A 24645-nucleotide genomic window follows, 5' to 3' on the forward strand; every position below is an offset into this window, starting at 1 on the left:
GACTATGGGCTAGATTTACTAAGCTGCGGGTTTGAAAAAGTGGGGATGTTGCCTATAGCAACCAATCAGATTCTAGCTTTCATTTATTTAGTACCTTCTACAAAATGACAGCTAGAATCTGATTGGTTGCTATAGGCAACATCCCCACTTTGTCAAACCCGCAGCTTAGTAAATCTAGCCCTATGACTCATAGGGGCATATTCAATTACGATTCCGGTCCGCGGTAACGCACCGGAACGGCCCGCGAAGCTAATTCACGGTACCGCAACAACGTGGATTTTTGTTCGCAGCCCATAGGGTTGCGTACGAAAATCCGCACTCTTGCAATACCGTATTACCGGCAATAGTGCGCACTTTCCGCGGTAACGCCCTGAACCCTAATTGAATACCCTCATAGCCCCTTTAGCCCTATTCTTAATCCGGCTCTTAGGACTATACAAATACCATAGTGGCAAGGGGTGGGGGGGGGTCTTCCCTGTCATTGCCCCAACTGTATATGTCCTTCTTTTTTTTTACCCTTGGGTACAACAAAGGGGCAACTACAAAATGTTGCTATGGGGCCAACAAGTGTAAATGACTAAGACCTCTCGCCCTCATAGTTATCAATGCTGCAAATGATACCTAGGAGGATAAATACAAATCCACCATGTACTAACATGGAGTAAGTGACCCTGGGCTGGCAGATTTACAGCCAGAAGTCATATGAGGCTCCTTCTACACTTATCACCCCCCTCATGTACGAACACCCCACTGACGCGTGCTCGGTGGTGCCCCAGGGCGGAGACCTTGGTAACAGTCGCCCGCCTGAGGTGCCAGCAGAGGGCGGTGCAATGAGCGGCTCATCCCGGCTGGTGTGCAGGGCGCTGCTAGGCCTGGCGGGCAGCATGGAGAAGGCGGTGGTGCGGGCCGTCCCCTCCGAGGCCAAGCTGACCATCTCCCTCACCCTGTCCGGCTCCCACCGGCAGCTGCAGCGGGAGCAGAGCGAGCCCCTGGGCAAGGCCCTGGCCCGGATCTCCGCCAGCGCCACCAAGAGCAAGAAGAGGAAGGAGCCCCCCACCCCGGGGCCGCCGGTGTTGCTCTTCTACCGCGGGCAGCCGGTCTCCGAGGCGGCGCCCAACGCCGAGGCCTGGCAGGACGGCGCCGAGCTGCTGGTGGGTAACCTCATCTACCGGGTGGAGAGGAACCCCCCAAGCTGCCAGTCCCTGGACCTGCCCCGGCACATCATGGCCGGCTTCCCCCTCTGCCCCCGGCTCACGCTGGAGTTCGCCGACCCGGAGCGCTCCCCCTTCGTGTGGTACAAGCAGGCCCGAGCACAGTCCGGGGACTCGCCTGACAGCCAGGCCGAGCAGGAGTGGGTGGAGGCCGGGCATGAGCGCGTCTACATCCCGTCCGTCGGAGACATCGGCCTGCGGCTGAAGCTGCGCTGCACGCCCGGGGACGGGGAGAGGTTCGGGGAGAGCCGAGAGCTGCAGGTGGAGGGCCCGGTGGAGGCCGGACCCGGGGCCTGTACCTTCGACCAGCGGCACTTGTACACCCAGCGGCCGGCGGAGGAGCCGGTGACCCGGGCCGTGTCCTACAACCTGCTGGCCGATGTCTACGCGCAGACCGAGCACGCCCGCACTGTGCTCTTCCCGTACTGCGCGCCCTACGCCCTGGAGATGGAGTACCGGCACTGCCTGATCCGCAAGGAGCTCAGCGGGTACCGCGCCGACCTGCTGTGCCTGCAGGAGGTGGACCGGGCCGTGTTCAGCGACAGCCTGGCCCCGGCGCTGGAGGCCTTCGGCCTGGACGGGCTCTTCCGCCTGAAGGACAAGCAGCACGAGGGCCTGGCCACCTTCTACCGCCGCAGCCGCTACCGGCTGTGCGGCCGGCACGACATCCTGCTGGGGGAGGCCCTGACCGAGGACCCGCTGCACCGGCCGCTGCTGGAGCTGCTCTCCCCGTACCCGGGGGCCAAGGAGAAGATGCTGCAGAGATCCTCCGCCCTGCAGGTAATGTCACTGGGTAACTACACGTCCTGACAGGACGTGCTGGGACTTGTAGTGTCACATCAGATGGCTGTCAGTCATGTCTCTGCTCCTCTGAGTGACAGCTCAGTGCTTGACAATCTGATATACCAACATGACCATTACTGTAGTGACATTATGTTCTGCTACTACTGTAATGAGCTGTATTAAATGGATTAAAGGTGTTTGTTATATGTTACTTAATTCATTACTTATTGCACATCAGACAGCTGTCAGTCATGTCTCTGCTCCTGTATGAGTGACAGCTCAGTGCTTGACAATCTGATACACCAACATGACCATTTCTATAGTGACATTATGTTCTGCTAATACTGTAATGAGCTGTATTAAATGGATTAAAGGTATTTGTGGGACGTACTGAAAGGAATGACAACTTCAGTCTGCTAAAAGGAATGCCAATAGACTGCTATGATAGCAAATTGAATTTTTATGTATATTTTAGAAAATCTTATACTTCTTAAATATATCTTCCACACACTTATTGCTAAGGTACTTGGTCATGTGGAATGAAGGACGATTACTGTGGAATGACGGCTGTTTTATATGTCATGTCAATGCAGAAATATCAGTAAAAACTTGCATTTCTCCCAAAAAAACACCCATATTTCTCCCACATCCCCTAATCCCACACACTAATCCCTTTGCATATGCGCTCCTCCACACCTGCACCCCACTACACAAGTCTCATAATGTGGAATGACGCCCGATTACTGTGGAATGACGGCTGTTTTATACGCCAAGTCAATGCAGAAATATCAGTAAAAACTTGCATTTCTCCCAAAAAAACACCCCTATTTCTCCCACATCCCCTATCCCCACACACTGATCCCTTTGCATATGCGCTCCCCCACACCTGTACCCCACCACACAAGTCTCATAACGTGGAATGACAGACGATTAATTTGGAATGATTTTTTAAAATATACATAAAATTACAATTTTCTATCGTAGAAGTCTATTGGCATTCCTTTTAGCAGACTGAAGCTGTCATTCCTTTTAGTACGTCCCGGTATTTGTTATATGTTACTTACCGTATTTCCCCAAGTATAAGGCGCACCCATGTATAAGACGCACCTTCATTTTGGCCCCTAAATTTGAAAAAAATATATATTACGGTAGCTGTCAAAAATGCAATCGCGCCCCCCCCCCCCCACCCGCTACCACTGTACCTCTGTCCCCTTCCTCCGTGATCCCCGCTGCACTGTGCCTGGCACCTTCCTCCGTGATCTCCGCTGTACTGTGCCTGGCACCTTCCTCCGTGATCTCTGCTGTACTGTGCCTGGCACCTTCCTCCGTGATCTCCGCTGCACTGTGCCTGGCACCTTCCTCCGTGATCCCCGCTGCCACTGTAGCACTGGCCGGCTCCCCCTCGATCCGCCCCGCTGTCACTGAACACTGCCCCCCCCTGCTTCCCCGCTACCCCTGTATAAGACGCACCCAGGTTTTATACCCAAAATTTTGGGGGAAAAGGTGCGTCTTATACATGGGGAAATACGGTAATTCATCAGCTATTGCACATCAGACTATAATCACACTGTGGAAAGTGTGCACCCAGTAGCTGGATATCCACCAAACTATTGATCAGCCCCATAATGTGGACTGTAATCGTTTCCTATGGTAAAATGAGTCTTCATCACACCTATCACTTAACATTAGAGCTTGTCCTTTGCCTCTCAGAACAGCCACAGTCATTAGACCCCCAATGTGCAGGATGAGATGATTGGGGATGATTTGAATCTAGGGGTCTATTTACTAAAGTCCGATCAGCCATAAAAATTTAATAAACAGCAATTTCTCTAGAAAATGGCCATCCCATAATTCAATGCGGGTTCAATGCAAAGGATGTTATAAATTTCTATGCTTAACGCAGACCTCATATAGTAATATGGGGACTACAAAGTTATCCAATTTATTAAGCTGCAAAGAGCTTTGCTTTTGGCATCAAGGTAACACCATTTCTGGATGACATTACCTGTCATTTTCAGTGGGATCCCCGACACGTGGAAGCACATAGCACTCTATTATCCAGCAGTGTTAGGCTGCCGGTAAGTAGTAGAGAGAGTTTGTAGAGGTGGGGGGAACTTCGCCCTGGCTCTCAGAACAGTCCCGCCATGTTAAATTACAGTGTTTTGTTTCATTACGATTGCAGCAATGTATATAGTTTGACACCACACTATCTTAGCAACTAGACCTTCTAGAATCGGCTGCTTAAGAGTTGTGTTGTGATAGATAATATTTACTAACAAAGTGTCAGTGTGCAGTGACTAACCACTTATTTGTCCTAAATATTATACTTTAAAATATTTATTTATAGGAATTATCATTTAAAATATTTACTTTATGCCTAGGTATCTGTTCTTCAGTCTGTAACTGATCCATCTAGAAAAATATGTGTCGCAAACACCCATCTTTACTTCCACCCAAAAGGTAAGTTACTCTCGCAGATTTTTCCTATTGTCTCACTGGGCAGCACTTCTTTCAGTAATCTTCTATGTCTTCTTTCTTGTTGCCCCCCATCCTGCTGTCTGAGAATGGGAAAGGCAACTTTTAAATGAAGCCCTTCACAGAGCAAGATGAGATCTGCCATTATTTATTGCAGTGGGGAAAGTACTTAGTGGGTCTGTATGATACACGTTGATTTGGGGGTCAGTAGGGTGTTTGAGTATAGAACGAGATGGTAATTGGATAGAATATTTTAGGTAGGTTAAAATTTAGTTCGGGAAGCTTGTTGAAGAGGGGTATTTTCGGGGAATACTTGAAGGTTTAGAGGCTAGAGGAACATCTTTTACGAGGAAGGGGATACCACAGAGTGGGTGCAGCCAGGAGAAAAAAGTCTGTGTAAGGATGAATGTCGCAAATCCTGGGGAGATATTTTGAGACAAGTGAAGATGTATATTGGTGCAGTTTTATTAATGTTTTGTATGTTATGGAATGCTGTAACCAATGTAAGGGGGACACACGGAACAGCAGTAGAAAAACGTTTGACATGAAACATTAGTCTAGCCGCTCCGTTCAAAATGTATTATAGGGCTGAAAGTTGAGTTAGGGGAAAACCATTAAGAAGGGAATTGATATAGTCAGTATGGTAGATTATCATTTATTTTTGTGTCTTCAAAAGAAACAGAGATATTGGGTGTGTAGCTTCTGTTGGCCGGTGGAAAGAATAATAACTCAGTTTTTAAAAGATTGAGTTTGAGGTAGTGAGAGGACATGTAATGATGTAATGGCTGTCAGACATTGAATAACACGGGCCAACAAGCAGAGGGATTAGGACTGAGTCTTGTGGTTCTACAACTGATAGGAGAAACAGAGAGGAGGGGAATCTAGAGAAACGAATACTAAAGGATTGGTTCGATAGGCAAGGTGAGAAACAGGATTGGACAGTGTTATTAAGACGTAGACATTTGTATCAGAAGTGAGTGGACGACATTGTGAAATGCAGCATGTATCTTTGACGTTGTAGTTTTAATTAAAATGAAACGGGAGCTATTAATGAAATTGAAAAGCCAATATTTTTATAGCCAACAGATCCATTTTTCAATTTGGTCAGTAACTAAATTCACAAATGAAACCAAGCTAGAGATCAAACTTTGTGGCATAGAGGTGTCTTTACAATTCTGACAAGGCAGTTGCTGGTGTAGATTTATCAAATCTGACACTAGTTGGATTTCTTAAGACAGCTATGGAGTGTGTGCCAAGGATGGGACTTTATAGTAAAGTCTGCTTTACCCTCCCCCCCCCCCCATTTGATATTAAATAATGACCAAATTGAAAATATGAATATTTTCTTGTAATATGTCTATCATAGGTTTCTAGTTTGCAGGCTGGTTCTCTTTTAAGTGCTTATTGTTTTTTTAAGTACTCTTAAAATGAATTCTATAAATAGGCAACGCAGTGCAAACAATTGTCTTCAGTCATCCTCAAGTGTGATTGGCTCCCTGCGTCGTACGGGTAGTCTTGGCATGCTTTCAAAAACATATCTATCACAGATAAGTTCTCAGACATCTTATTAAAGAGTTGCGAGACTTCTACTGTGCTCCCGTATCTGTGCATTAATTGTGCATCAAATTGACAATATGGACGTCAATGTTCTCCCCAGAAAATTTTGCCAGCCAGGTGGCAATAAGAAAAAGTCGAGTGGGGACAGTGTAATACTTAATAATGAAAAATGCTGGCGGTTATTGCTCACACCTGCCAGGACTGGTGGTCAGTGGTCTAACACACACAGCTGGCTGTAGTGCTCATAGTGCCTGTTATAATAGGAGAAACAATGTTTTCGGGGAGCCGGGTGGAGCACCCAGGAAATAGCTGCTGCGGAGAACTGAACGTAAATTTCGCTTTTATATCTGAGAAATGTCTTGTTAATACTATTCAGGGTTCGTACCTTTTTTATTTTTTTTTTCCTAAATATTTTTGTACAGAAACAACCTTTACTTAAATGTATAAATTTTAGGGCAAGCCACTTTTTATTTTTTAATCGTGACCTTTGATTTTCTATAATTCCAGGTGGAAACATTCGTTTAATTCAAATAGCCGTGGCTCTAACTCATGTCAGACACGTGGCTTATGAACTTTACCCTAGCATTCCCATCATATTCTGTGGAGACTTTAACAGCACCCCCTCCACTGGTATGTACAGTTTCGTACAAGATGGGACCATCTCTGAGGACCACGAAGACTGGATGTCTAACGGGGAGGAGGAACGCTGCAACATGTCTCTCATCCACCCTCTTAAATTGAAGAGCGCCTGTGGGGAGCCCGCTTACACCAACTATGTAGGGGGGTTCCACGGCTGTCTAGATTATATATTTATTGACTCTGAGAATTTAGAAGTGGAACAAATAATTCCTCTGCCAAGTCATGAAGAAGTCACAAGTCATCAGGCCTTACCTAGCGTCTCGCACCCTTCTGACCATATAGCACTCGTATGTGACTTAAAATGGAAGTAGGAACACGATGTAAATAGATGAAATGTAATTTTTATGCTGCAGGTACTAACTTCCATTACCATAAAATATCTTAAGCATCACGTGTCTTCTGTCTATACGACTGCATTTTTTGCATACACAGGTTTACACACTTAAAATGAAATGTAAGACTCATATGGGTACAGGTACGAGTTGACCTGTGTACATTTAAGATCTGACAGCCGCTGTCTTATGGAGCGGAGAACAGATACGAAGGTATCATCACTGATCTGATCAATGTCTAAATCTGACCCACACTTATAAAAATGCATCTAGCAGGCAACACTCATTGCCTTATTATGTTATCCTATTGCTTGTATCTTTACTAGGTGCTTTTAATTCATTTATCAGGGCAGCATAACAGTTAATTATGCTCTCCAGCATCTAATCTCCGTGCTCCAGCCATAGGCAGAAAGGACAGAACACTACATGGCAGGTATGCGTTACAAGGCTTAAAGGATTGCTCCATATAAAATGGTTATTTCACGTTTCCATCTCTGCATTCTAGGTTACCTTATTTTAACAGTTGATACAACTATGTGCTCGATTGCTTGCAATGGGTCTTACATAAAGTGAAAGATATGGGAATTGATTTGTAATTGACCTATATGATCATAGTCGTAGTGTAAGTATTCCTAAATAGTATTTATTCACTTGGCAGGATTATATAAACATAAATTACATAGAACGTATGGTAAACAATGTAGCGATTGACACGGTAAAACAATAGCAAGGACCAAGGATCAAATTGGAATAAAATTGCAAATATTCAACAGGCAATGATACTGATTAAAAAGTCCCACGCAAATAGGAGATAACCATAGAGCCTCAGTACAGCCCAACATCTGTCCAATTGATGAAAAAAGTCCAGTAGTCCAGGGTTACCACTAAAAGTCAATAGTAAATATGGATGGACTGATAGATGTAATAGGCTGGGTTGTGGGTCCCGATTGTGACTCACATATACTTGGTTCTGACTCCCGCTGTAGAGGGCAGGGTGGAGCTGAAAGGTTTGAATACAGGTCCCGATCACTGGCAAACCGATCATCGGAAGGATGAGTGGAAGGATTGAGGCGGCAGCGTGCGTTCCACAGTGGAACGCAAATTGGTTGTTTCCTGTGTGTCGGTAAAGGGGGCGTCCCAAACGTGTTTCATCTGACTAGCGCATAGTTGTATCAACTGTTGGAAGCTTATCAGGGAGGGGATACCCAATACTCTGGCACTTTGAGAATAGAGCGCAGCCCTTGTTCATCATCTGCCTTATTTTAATGGCTAGAGGTAGTCTGAAATATAACAAGAGAATCATTGCCCATATTTTTTGTGGCTATAGAGGAGTATAGCAGCTATAGTAGGGGGACACTAATTTCCAGAGCAAGGGGAGAGAATGTTTCCTCCTCCGATAAGGGCTCCAAACACTTGTACAGACCCTCTAAATTCATAGACAACCAATCCATGGTAAAATCCATTCAGTGACCCTGGCAGTAGGATCATCCTAGGCAGTCTAACTATACTCAGCAAAACAACTCTATGTTGGTAGTGAAAATATTGTTTACATCACCTTAATCCCTAGACTTTTTACAGGATCATAAATGGGAAAAAAAAAAAAAGTGGCCAGCAGCGATCCCCAATCTATCCCACAAATGTGTTAAGCTCATTCTGAGTACACTGATCAGCCACATTAAAACCACCTGCCTAATATTGTGTAGGTCCCCTTGTGCCATCAAAACAGTCAAGTCATGGCCTCCACAAGACCTCTGAAGATGTCCTGAAGGATCTGGTACAAAGACATCAGCAGCAGATACTGTAAGTTGCGAGGTGAGGCCTCCATGGCTCAGACTTGTTTTTCCAGCACATCCCAAAGATGTTTGATCAGATTGAGATCTGGAGAATTTGAAGGCAAAGTCATCAATTTGACCTCTTTGCCATATTACTGAACAATTTTTGTAGCTGAAAGAGGCCACTGCCATCAGGGAACACTTACCATGAAGGGGTGTACTTGGTCTGCAATGTTTAGGTAAGTGGTAGATGTCAAAATAACATCCAAATGCATGGCAGGACCCAAGGTTCCCCAGCAAAACATTGACCAGAGCATCACACTGCCTCCGCTCGCTTGCCTTCTTCCCATAGTGCATCCTGGTGCCATCTCTTCCCTGGTAAACAAAGCACACACACCCAGTCGTCCACATGATGTAAAAGAAAACGTGATTCATCAGAGCAGGCCACCTCATTCCATTGCCGACGTGCTCATTGTAGGCGCTTTTGGCAGTGGACATGGATCAGAATAGGCACTGTGAGCGGTCTGTGGCTACACAGCGAGCTGCGATGCACTGTGTTCTGACACCTTTCTATCATAGACAGCATTAACTGTTTCAGCAATTTGCACTACATTAGCTCTTCTGTGCACTTCAACCAGACAGGCTAGCATTCGCTCCCTATACGCATGAATGCGATTTGGTTGGCAATACCCTGTCACCAGTTCACCCTTCCTTGGACCGCTTTTAATAGGTACTAACTACTGGCAGCACAGTGGCCTAGTGGTTAGCACTTCTACCTCACAGCACTGGGGTCATGAGCTCAATTCCTGACCATGGCCCAATCTGAGGAGTTTGTATGTTCTCCCACACTCCAAAAACATACTGGTAGGTTAATTGGCTGCTATCTAAATTGACCCTAGTCTCTCTCTCTCTGTATGTTAGGGAATTTAGCTCCAATGGGGCTGGGACTGATGTGAATGAGTTCTCTGTACAGCGCTGCAGAATTAGTGGCGCTATATAAATAACTGATGGTGGTGAATACTGGGAACACCCCACCCCACAAGACCTGCTGTCTAGACATCACAATTTGGTCCTTGTCCAAGTTGCTCAGATCCTTATGAATGCCAATTTTTCCTGCTTCCAACACATCAACTGACTCTTCACTTGCTGCCCAATATATTCCACCCCTTTATATGAGCCATTGTAACGAGAATCAATCTTGTCCGCTTCATTTGTCAGCGGTTTTAATGTTGTCGCAAACTGGTGTGTGTTCCATGTAGAAAACCCTCCGCTACCTAAACCTCAGCAATTTATATACCCAAGTACATATGTGCTCCTAGTCCCAGTGCTTTTATCTAGCGTATCAATCATGTGGAATTGTATTTGCAGAATACAAAAAAAAAAAAAAATCACAGTAATAGAAATATTAAAAATCTAGTTTACAATTTATCTGAACATAATCTAAGAGGAAATCAGTTGGATACTGTTCCTACAGAAAGCAGCAACAAAAATCACCAAGTATTTCAGCTTTAATGCCTGTCTGACCAGGTAAAAATGGGTATTTTTAGCACCTATACCAGTGTTGTCGAACCCGTGACACTCCCAAGTGTTGTGAAACTACAAACCCCAGCATGCTTTGTCAATACATAGCTTATTGCTGGAAGTGTATGCTGGGACTTGTAGTTTCACAACACCTAGAGTGTCACAGGTTCGCCAACACTGACCTATACTTATAGCCGCCCCCCGACAGCGAGGAAGTCCCAGGGTATAAACAGACCTAGTGGCGACAGCTCCTGACTGTAGGTGCTGTATTCCTCGTGTGTGAGGGGTTTTTGTTTTTTACTAAGCATGTTCCGTCAAATTATTTGGATTTAAAAAGTGGCAATAGAAGGTTTTTATTTATTTTATTTTTTAAACATGCTTTGAATAATTTTAAAGCGTTTTTTTTTTTCTTTGACAACCGCAGACCCTCGGATTACGTTTATTTGCTTACAGCTTACAAGATTGGATCCGTTACAGATGGGTAACCTGGATGTTGGAATGTACGACAAGGATAGGTGTATTTTATTTATTTTAAGTAAATGTTTACATAGAGGTGTGTGGTTTATTTACATTTTTGTGTTGGTGCACTACAGGTCACAGCAGGCCAGCCACAATGCTGACATTTTAAACACATGGACAGAATAAATCTGTCAACAGTTACCTGGTTAGCATTTTGGTGTCAACAAATTCATGTCCGAAATATAACCACCAATGCTTACCTGTACTCTAAAAAGATGTGTTTTTTTTTTTTAAAAAAACTATTTAAGTCCAATAATTCTAGTTGACCCTGGATCAAACCTATTTCAGGGCACACATGCAGTGTTCTCCCCAGCACCTATTCCAGTGTTGGCTAACCTGTGACACTCCAGGTGTGGTGAAACTACAAGTCCCAGCATACCCTTCCAGCAATAAGCCGCTATATATTGGCAAAGCATGCTGGGACTTGTAGTTTCACAAGGTTAGCAAACACTGACCTATTCCCATGTGCACCCCCAGCTGTTTTTATTTGCCACCTGACTTTTGGAGCCCAAGAGACTCCTATTATAAACCATTGTTTCTCCTATTAGAGCAGGCACTATGTGAGCACTACAGCCAGCAGTGTGTTAGACCACTGACCACCAGGTGTGGGCAATAACCTCCAGCAGTTTTCAATATTATTGCAAAGTATTACAACTGCCCCCACACGGCTACTTAATGCCACACGGCTGGCAAAATTTTCCAGGGAGAACACCGCACATGGTGTACAGCATAATGACTCCCAGTGGCTATTTAATGAAATAATGCATTGAGAGACGAGCAATAATACAAACAAAACAAGAAGGAACCTTTTTTTGTTATTTTATTAGGAATAATTCTTAGTGGGGTATGAAGAAAACATCAATTGTTCAGATTGAGGAATTTCAAAAAGAAACAAAAAAAAAAAATCTTGCATTATGAAGATATGTTCACCAATAAACAATAAAACATCAGCAGAACTATGATACAATGGGCAAAAAACAGTCAAGCTGAGAGCAACATAAAAATATCCTAAAGTGAGACAATCTGCTGAGATGTAAAACAAGCTTGGGGCCCTTCGCTGGAAGTCGCCGTGAGATGCATTGTACTCTCCCAGCAAAGGTGTTCTTATATACTCGCTCCAGCGAAGGTCATAATACCCTTCAACCAACACTCATTACAAAGGAGACATTAGTCCGGCTTATTGACATGGTTAAGAAAACAAAAATATTGGTGTAGGCAATTTAAATAGTGTTTTGTGTTCTACGCTGGCACAGGCAAAATTTATAAAGAAACAAACTTTTGGCATGGATGAGAAATAAATAGATATGGAATGCTACGTTTTAATTCAGCAGAATGTCTAAGGAATGACACACGGGAGTCAAACTAGCAATTCAAGGACTCTTGCAAACATCAGCTAAGCAAGCTTCTGCAAAGTGTGCAATATGTAAAGCAGCCCGACTTCACAGAGGAGAGCTGCATCTGACTTGGAAAGTACGCTTTTAAAGTGTTTTGTGGGAAAGGGCTACAAGAAAAAAAAAAATAAAAAAAAAAAATAGCATTCAACTCTATAGCTCCACAATAATTATGTCCAGGCATATAGGGGGTAAGTAAAACCAGAAAACACTTTTCACATAAGGGAGAATTTATTATTGTCTGCATTAAGTCTAGCCACATTGCTCTGAAAGCAATATGAAAACTTGGTAAATAACCAGCAACAAAAACAATCTGGAAACTTTTTAGAGAATTTGCTGCCAGTTCCATTTCTTTACACCATTTTAGAACTAGTTTGGATGTTACGAGCCAAGACCACTTCTAGTCATTGTGTCCTCTGCTGAACGCCAGTCCTCGTTAACGCTTGGAGAGCTCGTTAGATAGCCAGTCCAATCCTTCATACAGACCAGTCCCCTGAGTTGCGCATGTTGCTTGCACGTACCACTAGAAGGGGTGGAAAAAGATCAAAAGCAATAAAGTCACTAGCAATTACAAAAAAGGATAGAACGCTAATTATACAAGAGATATTTTAGCCAGCAGCAAAGCAGTTAATACTAATATTTTAATAGACTGTTCCTCAGGGTCCCTACGTGAAGCAGTCTTTGCTGGATTAAAATTACAACTCCTAGCCTGTTCCCAGTGTAGTCAAAAACTTCAATGGCAGCAAAGTCAAAATTTACAGGAAAGGATTACACAGGTGCCGACTGGACAATGCACAGTAATTCTGCAATGAAACCACAAATGGAAAAGTAGAGAATTCACAGAATACACACTGATGCACAAAAGGTGCTCCTACAAATAGAAGGCTGTCCATTACATAGTTGGTTGAACAGCAGAGATCCTGCTTCCTTCAGCTTCACTGCAGACAGAGGAGCCGCTATCTTGCAAACCATTTCTATGCTGGCTGTTCTATCAACTATGTAATAAACTAGCATTGTGCATCTGTGTGGATTGTGTAGACACCTTGTTATGTTTGTCTAAGACCCCAGGTAATTTTTCATTCCCACTTAAAACGGTTAAGGCAGTGTGCTGAGTACACGGCACGCTGTATACCATGAATACCCCATAGATTGTAAGCTTGAGAGCAGGGCCTTCTCACCTCTGTCTGTTTTACCCAGTTTGTTTATTAGTTTACTGTGTTTGCCCCCAATTGTAAAGGGCTACGGAATATGTTGGCGCTATATATATTAATGAGGATGATGATGATACCATGCCCAATAAACTAAGATTAAAGCTTCATCATTAGGACACTTTGAGAAGCGAAAAACAAACAATTGCTTAGCAATGGTTAACTCAAAACTAGTATTGTCAATTTGACAGATTGGTCCCGCCAGACTTCAGGAGCAAACCATTCGTGAAATACTGCTTCTATGATTGGCCACGATTACGGTAAAATATAGCGTTTGACCTGATGTTTTCCAGGCAATGTATTAAGTGATGAATTATTAGTAATATGGAAGTATGAGTGGCTGCAGAAGATTTGCGTGCAGGCGTTCCACCAACAGACCCCAACTAAAGTAGTCCATCATTGTACACAAAATGGGAAAATCAATTGAATTACCGCGTATAACGGTAAAGGACCTCTGCGCACCTCGATGGGATGCGAGGAAAGATGGACATATACACATCACCGGGGAGTACCTTCAGGGACCGTTCCGGAGGCACTGTGCAGCACATTGCTCTGAACTGGTTTCCCCCTAAAGAACCATAATTATACAAAAGCCACTGGAACAGCAATACTCACAGTTCTGTTGCGGAGACTCTGAAGTGTCAGCTTGTCGGTCATCTCGCTGATGGCCATAGCGTTGGGCAAATCCTGTTTGTTTGCAAACACCAACAACACGGCATCCCTCAGCTCATCTTCCTGGAGCTAAAACCACCACACAACATCATTAATATTCCAAAATGTAAACCATTCCAATAACTTACCCCTCCCTACAAGACAAGCATAGGAATGTTTTACAGAGATCTGTTATGCTTTATACTTTTATCAGCTTTCTATATTCAAGATCTAAAAGATCATCCTAAGTCTCCCACATTTTTCTAGAAGCATCTGTGAGATTCAGGATAACTACATGCTAGTGATATTACTTGTTCTCTAATCCGTTCGTTAGAAATTGATGCGTTTGAGCTTAGATTGTTTAAGGGTGGTTTGAATATAGTGAAGCCAAGACCCATTATATGGGATATAAATCTGGAGGTGTTTCAGCATATTCTGTGCACATTAGAACCATTAATTCCACCTGGAACAAAAATGAGCAAATCGAAACCTTCCACTAATGAACGTTTGTTTCACCCACTTTCTATGTCTGCTATTCAATGTTAAGTCTCAACTTTGAGTCATATCAACTTTTCACACAGACAAATTACAATATATGAATTTCTTCATTAAACTTGCATAGCACATTTGATGTAATGTGTCTAGTCTTCTTGTACTTACCATTTTCTGTAACTCCTCTGCTGCCTCCTGGATTCTCTCTCTGTCATTACTATCTACAACAAAAATGAGTCCCTAGAAGAAGAACAAAACATAATGGATGCGGTCTCTTCATAGTCAACTGGAACAATATATTTCAGAATAACACACTACAGTATGACTGTGAGGTGACCTGGATAAGAGCTGGGTACTTCAACAATCACTGTTTAGTCAGAAATCTGAAAATTGCTATCCGAGCTCTGAACCAGGATAACCAGAACGATGGCTTACAGTGCCTGTCCCGTGCTCATACTGAAGGCAGTCATTTTGTAGGCTGAACAGATCAAACACAAGGCTGCAGCTGTTAAGAACCAATCACTGAGGCAAGAAGTTACCTGATGGGCAGGATTCCACTTACTCAGCCCACAACATGGCTGCCTCTTGTGTATCCACCCTCTCTGCATTTACCACAGGTAAAGAGCAGTCGAGGGAATATGGAGATAGCACATACTCATCATCATCATCAGTTATTTATACAGCGCCACACAGAACTCATTCACATCAGTCCCTGCCCCATTGGAGTTTACAATCTAAATTCCCTAACACACATGCACAGACTAGGGTCAATTTTGATAGCAGCCAATTAATCTACCAGTATATTTTTGGAGCATGGGAGGAAACCCATACAAACACTGGGAGAACATACAAACTCCACACAGATAAGGCCATGGTCGGGAAAGGAACTCATAACCCCAGTGCTGTAGACAGAAGTGCTAACCACTAGGCCAGTGTACTGCTCCTTCACTTTTGATAGGTGTTAAATGTAACACATTAAACTCCAAACCACTGATAACACAGCGTGCCGTGTTCTCGGCACATCGCCTTAACCGTGTAAGTGGGAACAAAAAAATTGATCAATTTCAAGGATCTCTGTTACAGGTTCTGAAGTATTGGTACTTTTGTTTATTGTTCTGTACTGTTATACCCTGTATAGTCTACTGTTTGTACTATGTGCAGCGCTGCGGAAACCTTGTGGCGCCTTACAAATAAATGATAATAATAATAATAATAGTCAAATTTGCATATTTTCAGTACTCTTTAATGCATTTCTAAGCTGATCAAAACTGCCCTAAATTCATGGGTTCCTTAGCACCCCAAACATACATTTTTAATAAAAAAAAAATACAAATCAAAAATGACCAAGTTATGGTCACCAATTCTTAAATGCCCCATTATCCATATCCGGTTTATGAAAATAACTAGTCCACTGCGCCTCTCCCTCTACCACTTGGGAAACGTAGGTGTTTTGGAGTGAACACATTTCTGCTTCTTAGACTATTAAGCCTCTCATGTTTTTCAAATTTATGGATGTACATTCGTAATAAATTGTCAAATATGATTACACACAATACCTACATATTTATAGGCTTACTTCTACAGAGATTTATAAGTAATGACGATTGTGGGCATTGATCTACATTTAACTACTAATATATACTTTAACTACTAATGCTGTGGTGACATCCATTTTAAAAGAAACTGTATATATTATATAATTGGTGGAAGACGTTGTTTAAGTTTTGTGATTGTGTTGATTGTCCAGTATAAATGAAATTAGCCAAACATCAGATAACGCCATCTCTGCTCGTTATTGCATTCCATAGGGGAGTGGAGGTAATGAAAGGGCAGTGGGCTCATCCAATTTTTTTTTCCCAAACCCCCAAAAATGGGATTTCTTTGTAGAAATTGTAAAACTGTGTTTGTACCATCCCCAATGATTGCCCTAAACAAAGAGTCACTACATATACAACACAAGATTCTATGTAGGAAATATTATACCTGTGTATTCTGGAAATAATGCCTCCAGAGGGGTCTGATTTTATCCTGGCCGCCAACATCCCAGACAGTGAAACAGATATTTTTGTATTCTACAGTTTCCACATTGAAACCTTAACAAAAAAAGTAAAAAAAAAAAGATTATTAATCATTGGCATAGTAAGAATGATACTGCGTCGTGCTTAGTAAATACTGTAATCACAGTGAGAAGAAAGTGATCACTAAAGATTACCCAGATCTGCCAAGCTGAAAGGAAGATAAAGTATTACAAAAAAAACTATTCATATTTAGTTTTTTCTACATTAACGTTAGAAGCTGTATGTATATCTGACCCTCATCAAGATTTGGAGAGAACTGAAATAGTCACCCTGGTAGTGGGAGTTACTGTTAAACTGCCAACCAAAACATTTTAAATACAAAAGCCTCTCTCCCTAAACCAGTATCCAACCTGTCATCGGCCTCTATTGTCCTTGAACCACTGACTAGTGCATCAGTAAGAAAAAAAACATTTTGTGCTCATTGCACATAATGCAGTCGCTCCACACTTCAAGGAACTGACACAAAACTACAAACATCCGCTGTAATTTAATATATGGTCATTTTGCTTTTGAAAGCCTGGGCAGTCACTAGACAAAACTTCAGCAATATACCAGAAAACAAAGAAAAAACAAACTAAAGATGAGATGGTAACACTCACAGGACTTGATAAAAGAAACACCACATGTGCAATCAACAAAACAGACATCTTGGCAGGGCCGGATTAAGGGAATGGAGGCCCCTGGGCTGAGGGGGCCTCCATTCCCCCGTGAGGCCCCCCCCCCAGTGATCCGAGCTGCTCGCTCCCAACACCCCCCCCCCCCGTGATCCGAGCTGCCAGCGCCTCCCCCCCGGCACTTACCTCCTTCTCCGGCGCGCTGTACGCCCTTTATTGAGGAGATCTCATGAGAGTGAGACTCACAAGATCTCCTCAGTAAGGAGACTACAGCGCGCCGGAGAAGGACAGCAGTGAAAGTGCTCAGCAGCACTGATCGCGCTGAGCACTTTCAAGGGCCCCCTGGATGCCACAGGCCCGTGGGCTGTAGCCCAGTTAGTCCTATGGTTAATCCGGCCCTGCATCTTGGTGGGTGTTATACACATAATATAATATTAAACATATTATACAATTAAGCAAAACACTATACGCATCTACAAAAGAGACGAAATTCCATTATAAGCTTAGTACATAATAACACACACTTATGATCATGTGGTCGTTTTACTGGATACCATCTGTAATTTTAACAGGGTGAAGGAGGTGGGGAGAGATTTGCAATCCACCTTGTTAATTTTGGAAAGGTTGTTTGTTTAATAAAGCTTCACTGGCAATCATACTCTTATAACTGACTTAACTTTTAACTAAACAAAGAATCTAAATATAGGAAAGAAGAAAAATATATAAATTGTTTATTAATTTGCTAGTATACAATAGTGTTTGCAAACACCTAGCCATAATGCAATGGGTCCTCATATTTTGGTTTCTAACTCTGTTACGTAACCCTACATTAGAGCTTGTTCTTGCAGATGTTACAGGCCCCTTTATAAATGCAATGCAAGAAAACAGCTTACAAAAATCATACAAGCAATTGGATGAGTTGCCCCAGCACCTGCCTGCATCAGCAGCGTATACTGAAATAATTATTAGAGGGGTTTGTTCTTATCACGGTGCATTTGGAACGTGGTGCATGCAGAATGTATAAAACCACTTGTCTGAACAAGCTCCAAGACACTTCTCACATACAATTCAGTACTTGTCCGAGTCACTTCAGACATCCTCTGTGTCTGTCAGTTACTCACCAATTGTTGGGATGGTTGTGACAATCTCTCCTAACTTCAGCTTGTACAGAATTGTGGTTTTTCCGGCAGCATCAAGGCCAACTGAAGAGAAAGAGACATTACAACATGGCATAAATAAAGCTTAGTACAGAGTCCTCAATACTAAACATTAACTGTTAACGTAGTGAACTCCACCTCAAACTAAATTGAACGTATTGGGTGGAGCTCTTGGCTAAGACCTGAGGTTGTATATCTTATGCAAACACTGCTAAAGCAAATACTGAACCCTGAGGGATGCACATGGCTATATATGGAGAGGAAGAACTTGATTTCTTGTTCTGTCCTGCCTCCTCTGGCGCCACCCGCAGGTGGAACCCCGACAGATCGGGTCAGTAAAGAAATACAGAAAACATCCAGATGTGTGAGGAGGGTCAAACAGAGTTGATTAAAGCAGGAATCCCATTAGATTTGTTTACCTTAAACCACTGCAACAGGCTTTAAGAAGTATCTTGGTATTTACCATTTTCCTTGGTTTGCTTCTTCAGGCTGCTATTAAGGATTTACAATTCTGCACAGTGTCATGCGATTACCATGACAACCACAGTTACAACACATGGGGAGCAGAGAGCCTTTGGAATGCCCTTATGAGCTGTGTGTGAACTGTAAAATCACTCCCCTCTGCCTTCACATGACATACTGAGAGCGTGTGTGCACGTGATTGTAGCCATATTTTGCGTCCCGAAGAGAAATTTTGAAAAAGAGAATGATTTGTAGGAGGACAGCTCATAAAAATGGATCAGATACATGCTTAATAAAAGGTACTTAACAGGCTATTTAAAAATAAAGAAACAAAATTCTATGTGGGATAGCTGCTTTAAACACCTATTGTTTAAACAGATAACAAATTAATGGTGATGACAATGTAAATGTCAGTCGTCTTTGGTTTCACATCATCACTCAACAGAAACTAATATTTTACCACATCCAGTGCCAAACATTACATTATAGACCTGTGTGCTGGATAAAATAAATAAAAAAAAAAAACAACCATACATTGAATAGAAGATCATTGACAGCTTGGATACAGATTAGACTACTGGCTCAGCATTTATTTATTTTTATTACACAGGTTTTAGAGTAATGAGCTGCATATGAGCCCAGCTAAGGAAAGTAAATGAGTACGCCACCAAAAGATCGAGCTTCAAGTTCAGTGTTTACAAGCAAACACTGCAGGCAAAAAAGCAATTCCTTAGTCACAAACCATCTAATCAATAATGACGTACACTATATAAAACCCTGCACTGAATTAGACAGGTCACCGCATTTTATTAAAACAAAAAGATGCATTAGCTGTATTGAAATAGGTTATTCCAAAGAGCTTAATAGTATTTTATTATTAATCTATTGCATTCAATGGTCTATCTGGCAGCAATATTTTAGTTTAACACTACAGTACTGTCCAGGCCATAGTATTCAACTAACATTCGTTACACTGTACATACAGGGGACAACATAGGTCAATACTGTGGATTGTTATTCAGCAAAGGTATAAAAATAAAAAATCTAAAAACACAGCCTGCATCATTATGAACAGCCCTTCACATTCCTCAAATACCAAAGACATTAACCTGGTAGAAAAACTGGGCAGTTTGTGCAAACTGAATATACTGAACTGCAGGCAAAGTCTGCAACATACAAGGGGACAGACCATCACAGCGCCCTCTCCTGTACTCTGACATAGGAAAACCAGCTTTAGTGCCCGTTTCAGACTGCGCTCAGACACGGAAGGTCACATGACAGGAAGTGTGCTCTCTAAGATTAAACTACTTCCTTAAATACAATATTATTTGCAAGAAAAAAAAACAAACAGCATATATACAAATATAGAACACAGGACCAGATAACTCTTAATAGTCCGACAGCTATTATTCCTATTTACTAATGGTATCAGAGTTCATGAAACATTGGTGTAAACCGTCTAGTTTGACGTCCCTATAGTCATTTACAAAACCGACAAACATGGAATACTGATGTCTATGTCGAAGGAAAGGTTTGTAGATCACACACGCACCCACAACTGCATGGTAAGCAAGTCCATAAACTTACAATATTGCATATACATGGCTTGCTGATAAAGAATTCCCAGGCACCAGGCAGCCAACACACTGAAAAGCTTACTGCTAGCAGCTAACTTTAAAAAGTAATTTCTATTGATGTCAAGGGACACACACACACACACACACACACACAAACACACAAACCTTCCCTGACGCCATAGAATATCTTGCCCTTTCCTAGGTTTGACAGATCTCTACATTATTTTGTTGCCATCCGAGTTAGGGATTACCCAGAGAGCCTTTTTAATCGTGTGACATATGTTATGCTTCAATGCATTCCCTACAAAGATACAATTACTTCTAGCATTAGGTAGAACAGATGCCTACGGTAAAAACACAATCTATACACAGACGTGTGTATTAAAACTCTGGAAGCATACCATCGTGAGTTAATGGTTAAAAACAAGAAATCCGAGCAAGGCGTCCCATGAACAGAAAGTTTAACAAAGAAGTTTATCTCCTAATTAACATCACTAAAGTGTCAGCTGTCATCTTTGTGTTTATGGCAGCAATTTTGGCCAAAAGGAATAGTCATGAAATTACAGCCTATCAATTCGCTAGGAACTAGCGACGCCAGTGAAGTTTACCGATTGTTTTAGGAATACAAGTTTGATTTTGGCTCAAGGGAACAATGTATTCATTCATAGCTAAATGGATTTACACAAATTATAGCTGGAGGTACAGACCCGCTACTTCAAATCTCTGCTGCCCCCTTTTAGAGATCCCTAGTTGAGTAACAGTTTTTTTGTGGAGCTACCCCAGGAAAGAACCTCCAGTACAGCCACATAGACAGCAGGAACAAAATAAAAGTGCTAGCGGATTTACACTGCACCACCTTCCAGGTAGTTTAAACAGAGCAGGTGATGTGACCATAGCCCCTGGCCAATCAGGTGCCATCTATGCCATGCACCTGCTACAAAGTACCCAGTGCTGTTTGCAACTGCTCAGTATCAGTGGAGGTACCAGGGAGCATATTTAGCTTAGATATTAACTTAATTTTGGAATTAATCACAAGTTTCCTTGTCAAATAGAAAAAATAATTTTACTTAAGTCAAAAATCACTCAATATCCATCAGACGACATTACAGTATTAGTTATGTGTCACGGTATGGAAGTTTACTATAAATCAATCGTTTCAAGCAAAAAAAATAACATTTTCTGCAACTCATATCAATTTTATAATAAAGTGGAACATAAAAGGTGATACGAGCATTAAGTCACATGTAATTCTAAAAACTGGAATGGGCACTAGGAATTTCTAGGCTATGGAGAAAAGGGTCAAAGTTGCAATCCTGTATACATGTAGATTGACTGTACCAGACAGCAAGACTAAGCTTTCTAAATAAAAATCTGCATTAGCCAGTAAAGAGTAGTCCTACCCAAACTAGGAAATCACACTAAGACTGAATAAACTAAACAAAATATAACTAAATCAATACATCTGTGGTCCTCCATTACACTACCTTTGAGACTGTATGAAAGAAGTGTGTGATTCTGGGGGGCAAACAGTACAAGTGAATTCCAATCTTGCTAGAAAAAAATGCAATATGTTACATTTAATAAAAATCACTCAACATATAGGTTGTGTAAACCCAATTCCATCATTATTGTAGAGGAGCAAAAAAATAGATCTTAAAAACACATCTATCCTCCCCTTCCACATCACAAAGGAGATCCGGAACAGGAAGATAAGCATATTGCATAATGTTCTCTGAATGGTCATAGAATCAGGAAGTACATAAAACGTGGAGACAGAATCCCGTTCGCACTGGCTAGCACGCTGGATGTCTGATGTGTCACATTCCTGAACAACAAAGGGGCAGAGATGGGCTGGGACCTGCTACTTGGTGTGGAAGAGATGTGGATGTAACACTGGGTGTGAGATCTGATGGCAACATTTGGATCAGAAAATCTGAGTGACCTCTAATTGAAATCCACAGATCATGTGTGTGCAGAAAATAATAAAACACACACAAAGATGCAATTCAGCCTATATTAAGTGGGGCTACATGAACACACTGATTACATGATTTGTACAGATTGTAGTATGTCAACACCTAAACTGACTGAGCACAAACACTGCCCCCAAAATCAAGCAATATCCTCATTTTGCAGTGCTAAATATGTAAACATATGCAGTATAAATATCTGTCCTCCTTATTGGACAATGACAACCTGCCCATTTCTAGACATAAATAACAATTCTACATATATAATAGAGTGCAAAAAATAGTCTCCTGGCTACAATTTCCACCCCAAGACTATTTGTCTCTGTATTCTTGGGTTGCCAGGTTGGAATAGATTCCAGTCAAACTTGGCTACCTCAAAGAAGTACTTGCCGGTTTTTAAATGTGACAACTAGCAAAACTACTTTTCTTGATGAAAGGAGAGGCAGGGTTCCCTATACCCTTATATGATAGGTATTGTTCTGTCTCACACACACATTCTGTTTTGCAGTGCTTTTTAATAAGATAGCTCTATATAAATGATATTAAACAGTAACTTGAGGAGGATGACAGAAACACTGCACCCCCCCCCCCCCTCAATGTAAGTTAATTTGGATCTATGTGCATGGCCTTATCTGTTATGTTTTCCCCATGTTTGCATGGGTTTCCTCCGGGTGCTCTGGTTTCCTCCCACACGCCAAAAACATACCGTTAGGTTAATTGGCTGCTAACAAATTGACCCTAGTGTGTGTCTCTATGTTAGGGAATTTAGACTGTTAGCCCTGATTGGGCAGGGACTGATGTGAGCGAGTTCTCTGTACAGTGCTGCAGAATTAGTGGCGCTATATAAATAGATGATGACGATGTGCAGGTGTATAGCTCATCTTTAGACCAGTCTTTCATTGGTTTTGGTTAGATTTAACTCGTTTGTCTATTTAAAAAATGTCACCTTGCAATAGCAACCTGATGTGCTCCTGGGTCTACTCCTGTCATCTCTGTGTCACCATCATCTAGCACTAGGTCACTCTGCTCAGATTTGTGACCATGGATGCCACTATACCAATGTCTTATCCTGGGACCCCATATGTCACTAGTCTGTGTGCTACTGGATGCACCTATACTATATCTGTGCCCCTGGGTCCCCTTATCCAGGATCTGTGTGACCCTGGATGCCGCTCTACCTATGCCTTCGTTCCTGGGCCCCCTTTTCCCGGATCTGCGTGATCCTATATGCCTCTATACCCATAACTGTGGCTACAGGGTCACCTCTTGTTGGATCAGTGCGTCCCTGTATGCCCCTATACCCATGTATGTGCTCCTGTATGCCCCTATACCCATGTATGTGCCCCTGTATGCCCCTATACCCATGTATGTGCCCCTATACCCATGTATATAGCCATGTATGTGCCCCTATACCCATGTATGTGCCCCTGTACCCATAACTGGCTCCAGGGTCACCTCTTGTTGGATCAGAGTGCCCCTGTATACATGTATGTGCCCCTATACCCATAACTGACTCCAGGGTCACCTCTTCCGGGATCCGTGCGCTCACTGATGCCCGGATAATTATGTCAGTGCTCCTGTCTCCCTTCTCTCCCGGACATCATGCTCTTGGTTGTCCCTATAACCCGGTCTGTGCTCCCTGGAGCCGTGTGACCGGGTCTATGTCACGACAGGTCAGACCGACTCACCCATCAGGATCCGCATCTGCTTCTTGCCGAAGAGCCGGGAGAAGAGCGAGGAGATGGTGAGGCCCATGTTCGGGGTCGGTAGTGGCCGAAGTGCTGCTCTGCTGTGTGCCCGGCGGATACTCGTCTGTCTGCCACGTCACGCACAGCCCCGGCAGCGCTTCCAACGCGGTCCAAATGACGTCATGAGCGCCACATCCCGAGCTGCACCGGAAGTGGGGGAGGGGAGGGGCGCGGCCTGGACCACATGACGCACGAGTCACCGGGTGGGCGTGGCTTCGCAGGGTTGAGAGAGAAGGGCGCAATTACAATGAGACGTATGACGCCCCATCTCTATGGAGATGATATTAAGGGATACAGAGGGGGCGTGGCGTTACAATATGACCCTGCCCCTTCCAACAGGACCAAAACCAACCCGACAGAGGTGCTTCTATGCCACTGCGCATGCGTACTAAAGCCTGCACCGTTCACTCTAGTGTAATCTGAGCATGCGCAATAGATTCAGGAAGGCACTCAGAATTATCATTATTATTATTATTTATTACTATTAT

General features: G+C 42.8%; 2 protein-coding genes across 2 annotated transcripts; one reads left to right on the forward strand and one right to left on the reverse strand.

The window, feature by feature from the left end:
* Positions 1-719: 719 nt before the first annotated feature.
* Positions 720-7056, forward strand: PDE12 (phosphodiesterase 12). The gene is made up of 3 exons (XM_075183268.1): positions 720-1991; positions 4376-4454; positions 6534-7056. The coding sequence occupies exons 1-3, from the start codon at positions 735-737 to the stop codon at positions 6974-6976; spliced, it is 1779 nt and encodes a 592-aa protein (XP_075039369.1). The 5' UTR covers positions 720-734; the 3' UTR covers positions 6977-7056.
* A 4556-nt stretch (positions 7057-11612) lies between these two features.
* On the reverse strand, positions 11613-24315 carry ARF4 (ARF GTPase 4). The gene is made up of 6 exons (XM_075183269.1): positions 24098-24315; positions 18365-18445; positions 16535-16644; positions 14720-14791; positions 14024-14149; positions 11613-12723 (listed from the first exon to the last, which is right to left on the reverse strand). The coding sequence occupies exons 1-6, from the start codon at positions 24162-24164 to the stop codon at positions 12637-12639; spliced, it is 543 nt and encodes a 180-aa protein (XP_075039370.1). The 5' UTR covers positions 24165-24315; the 3' UTR covers positions 11613-12636.
* Positions 24316-24645: the final 330 nt, after the last annotated feature.

The sequence above is a fragment of the Mixophyes fleayi genome, chromosome 8, assembly GCF_038048845.1.
Source record: "Mixophyes fleayi isolate aMixFle1 chromosome 8, aMixFle1.hap1, whole genome shotgun sequence".
NCBI classification, from domain to species: Eukaryota; Metazoa; Chordata; class Amphibia; order Anura; family Limnodynastidae; genus Mixophyes; species Mixophyes fleayi.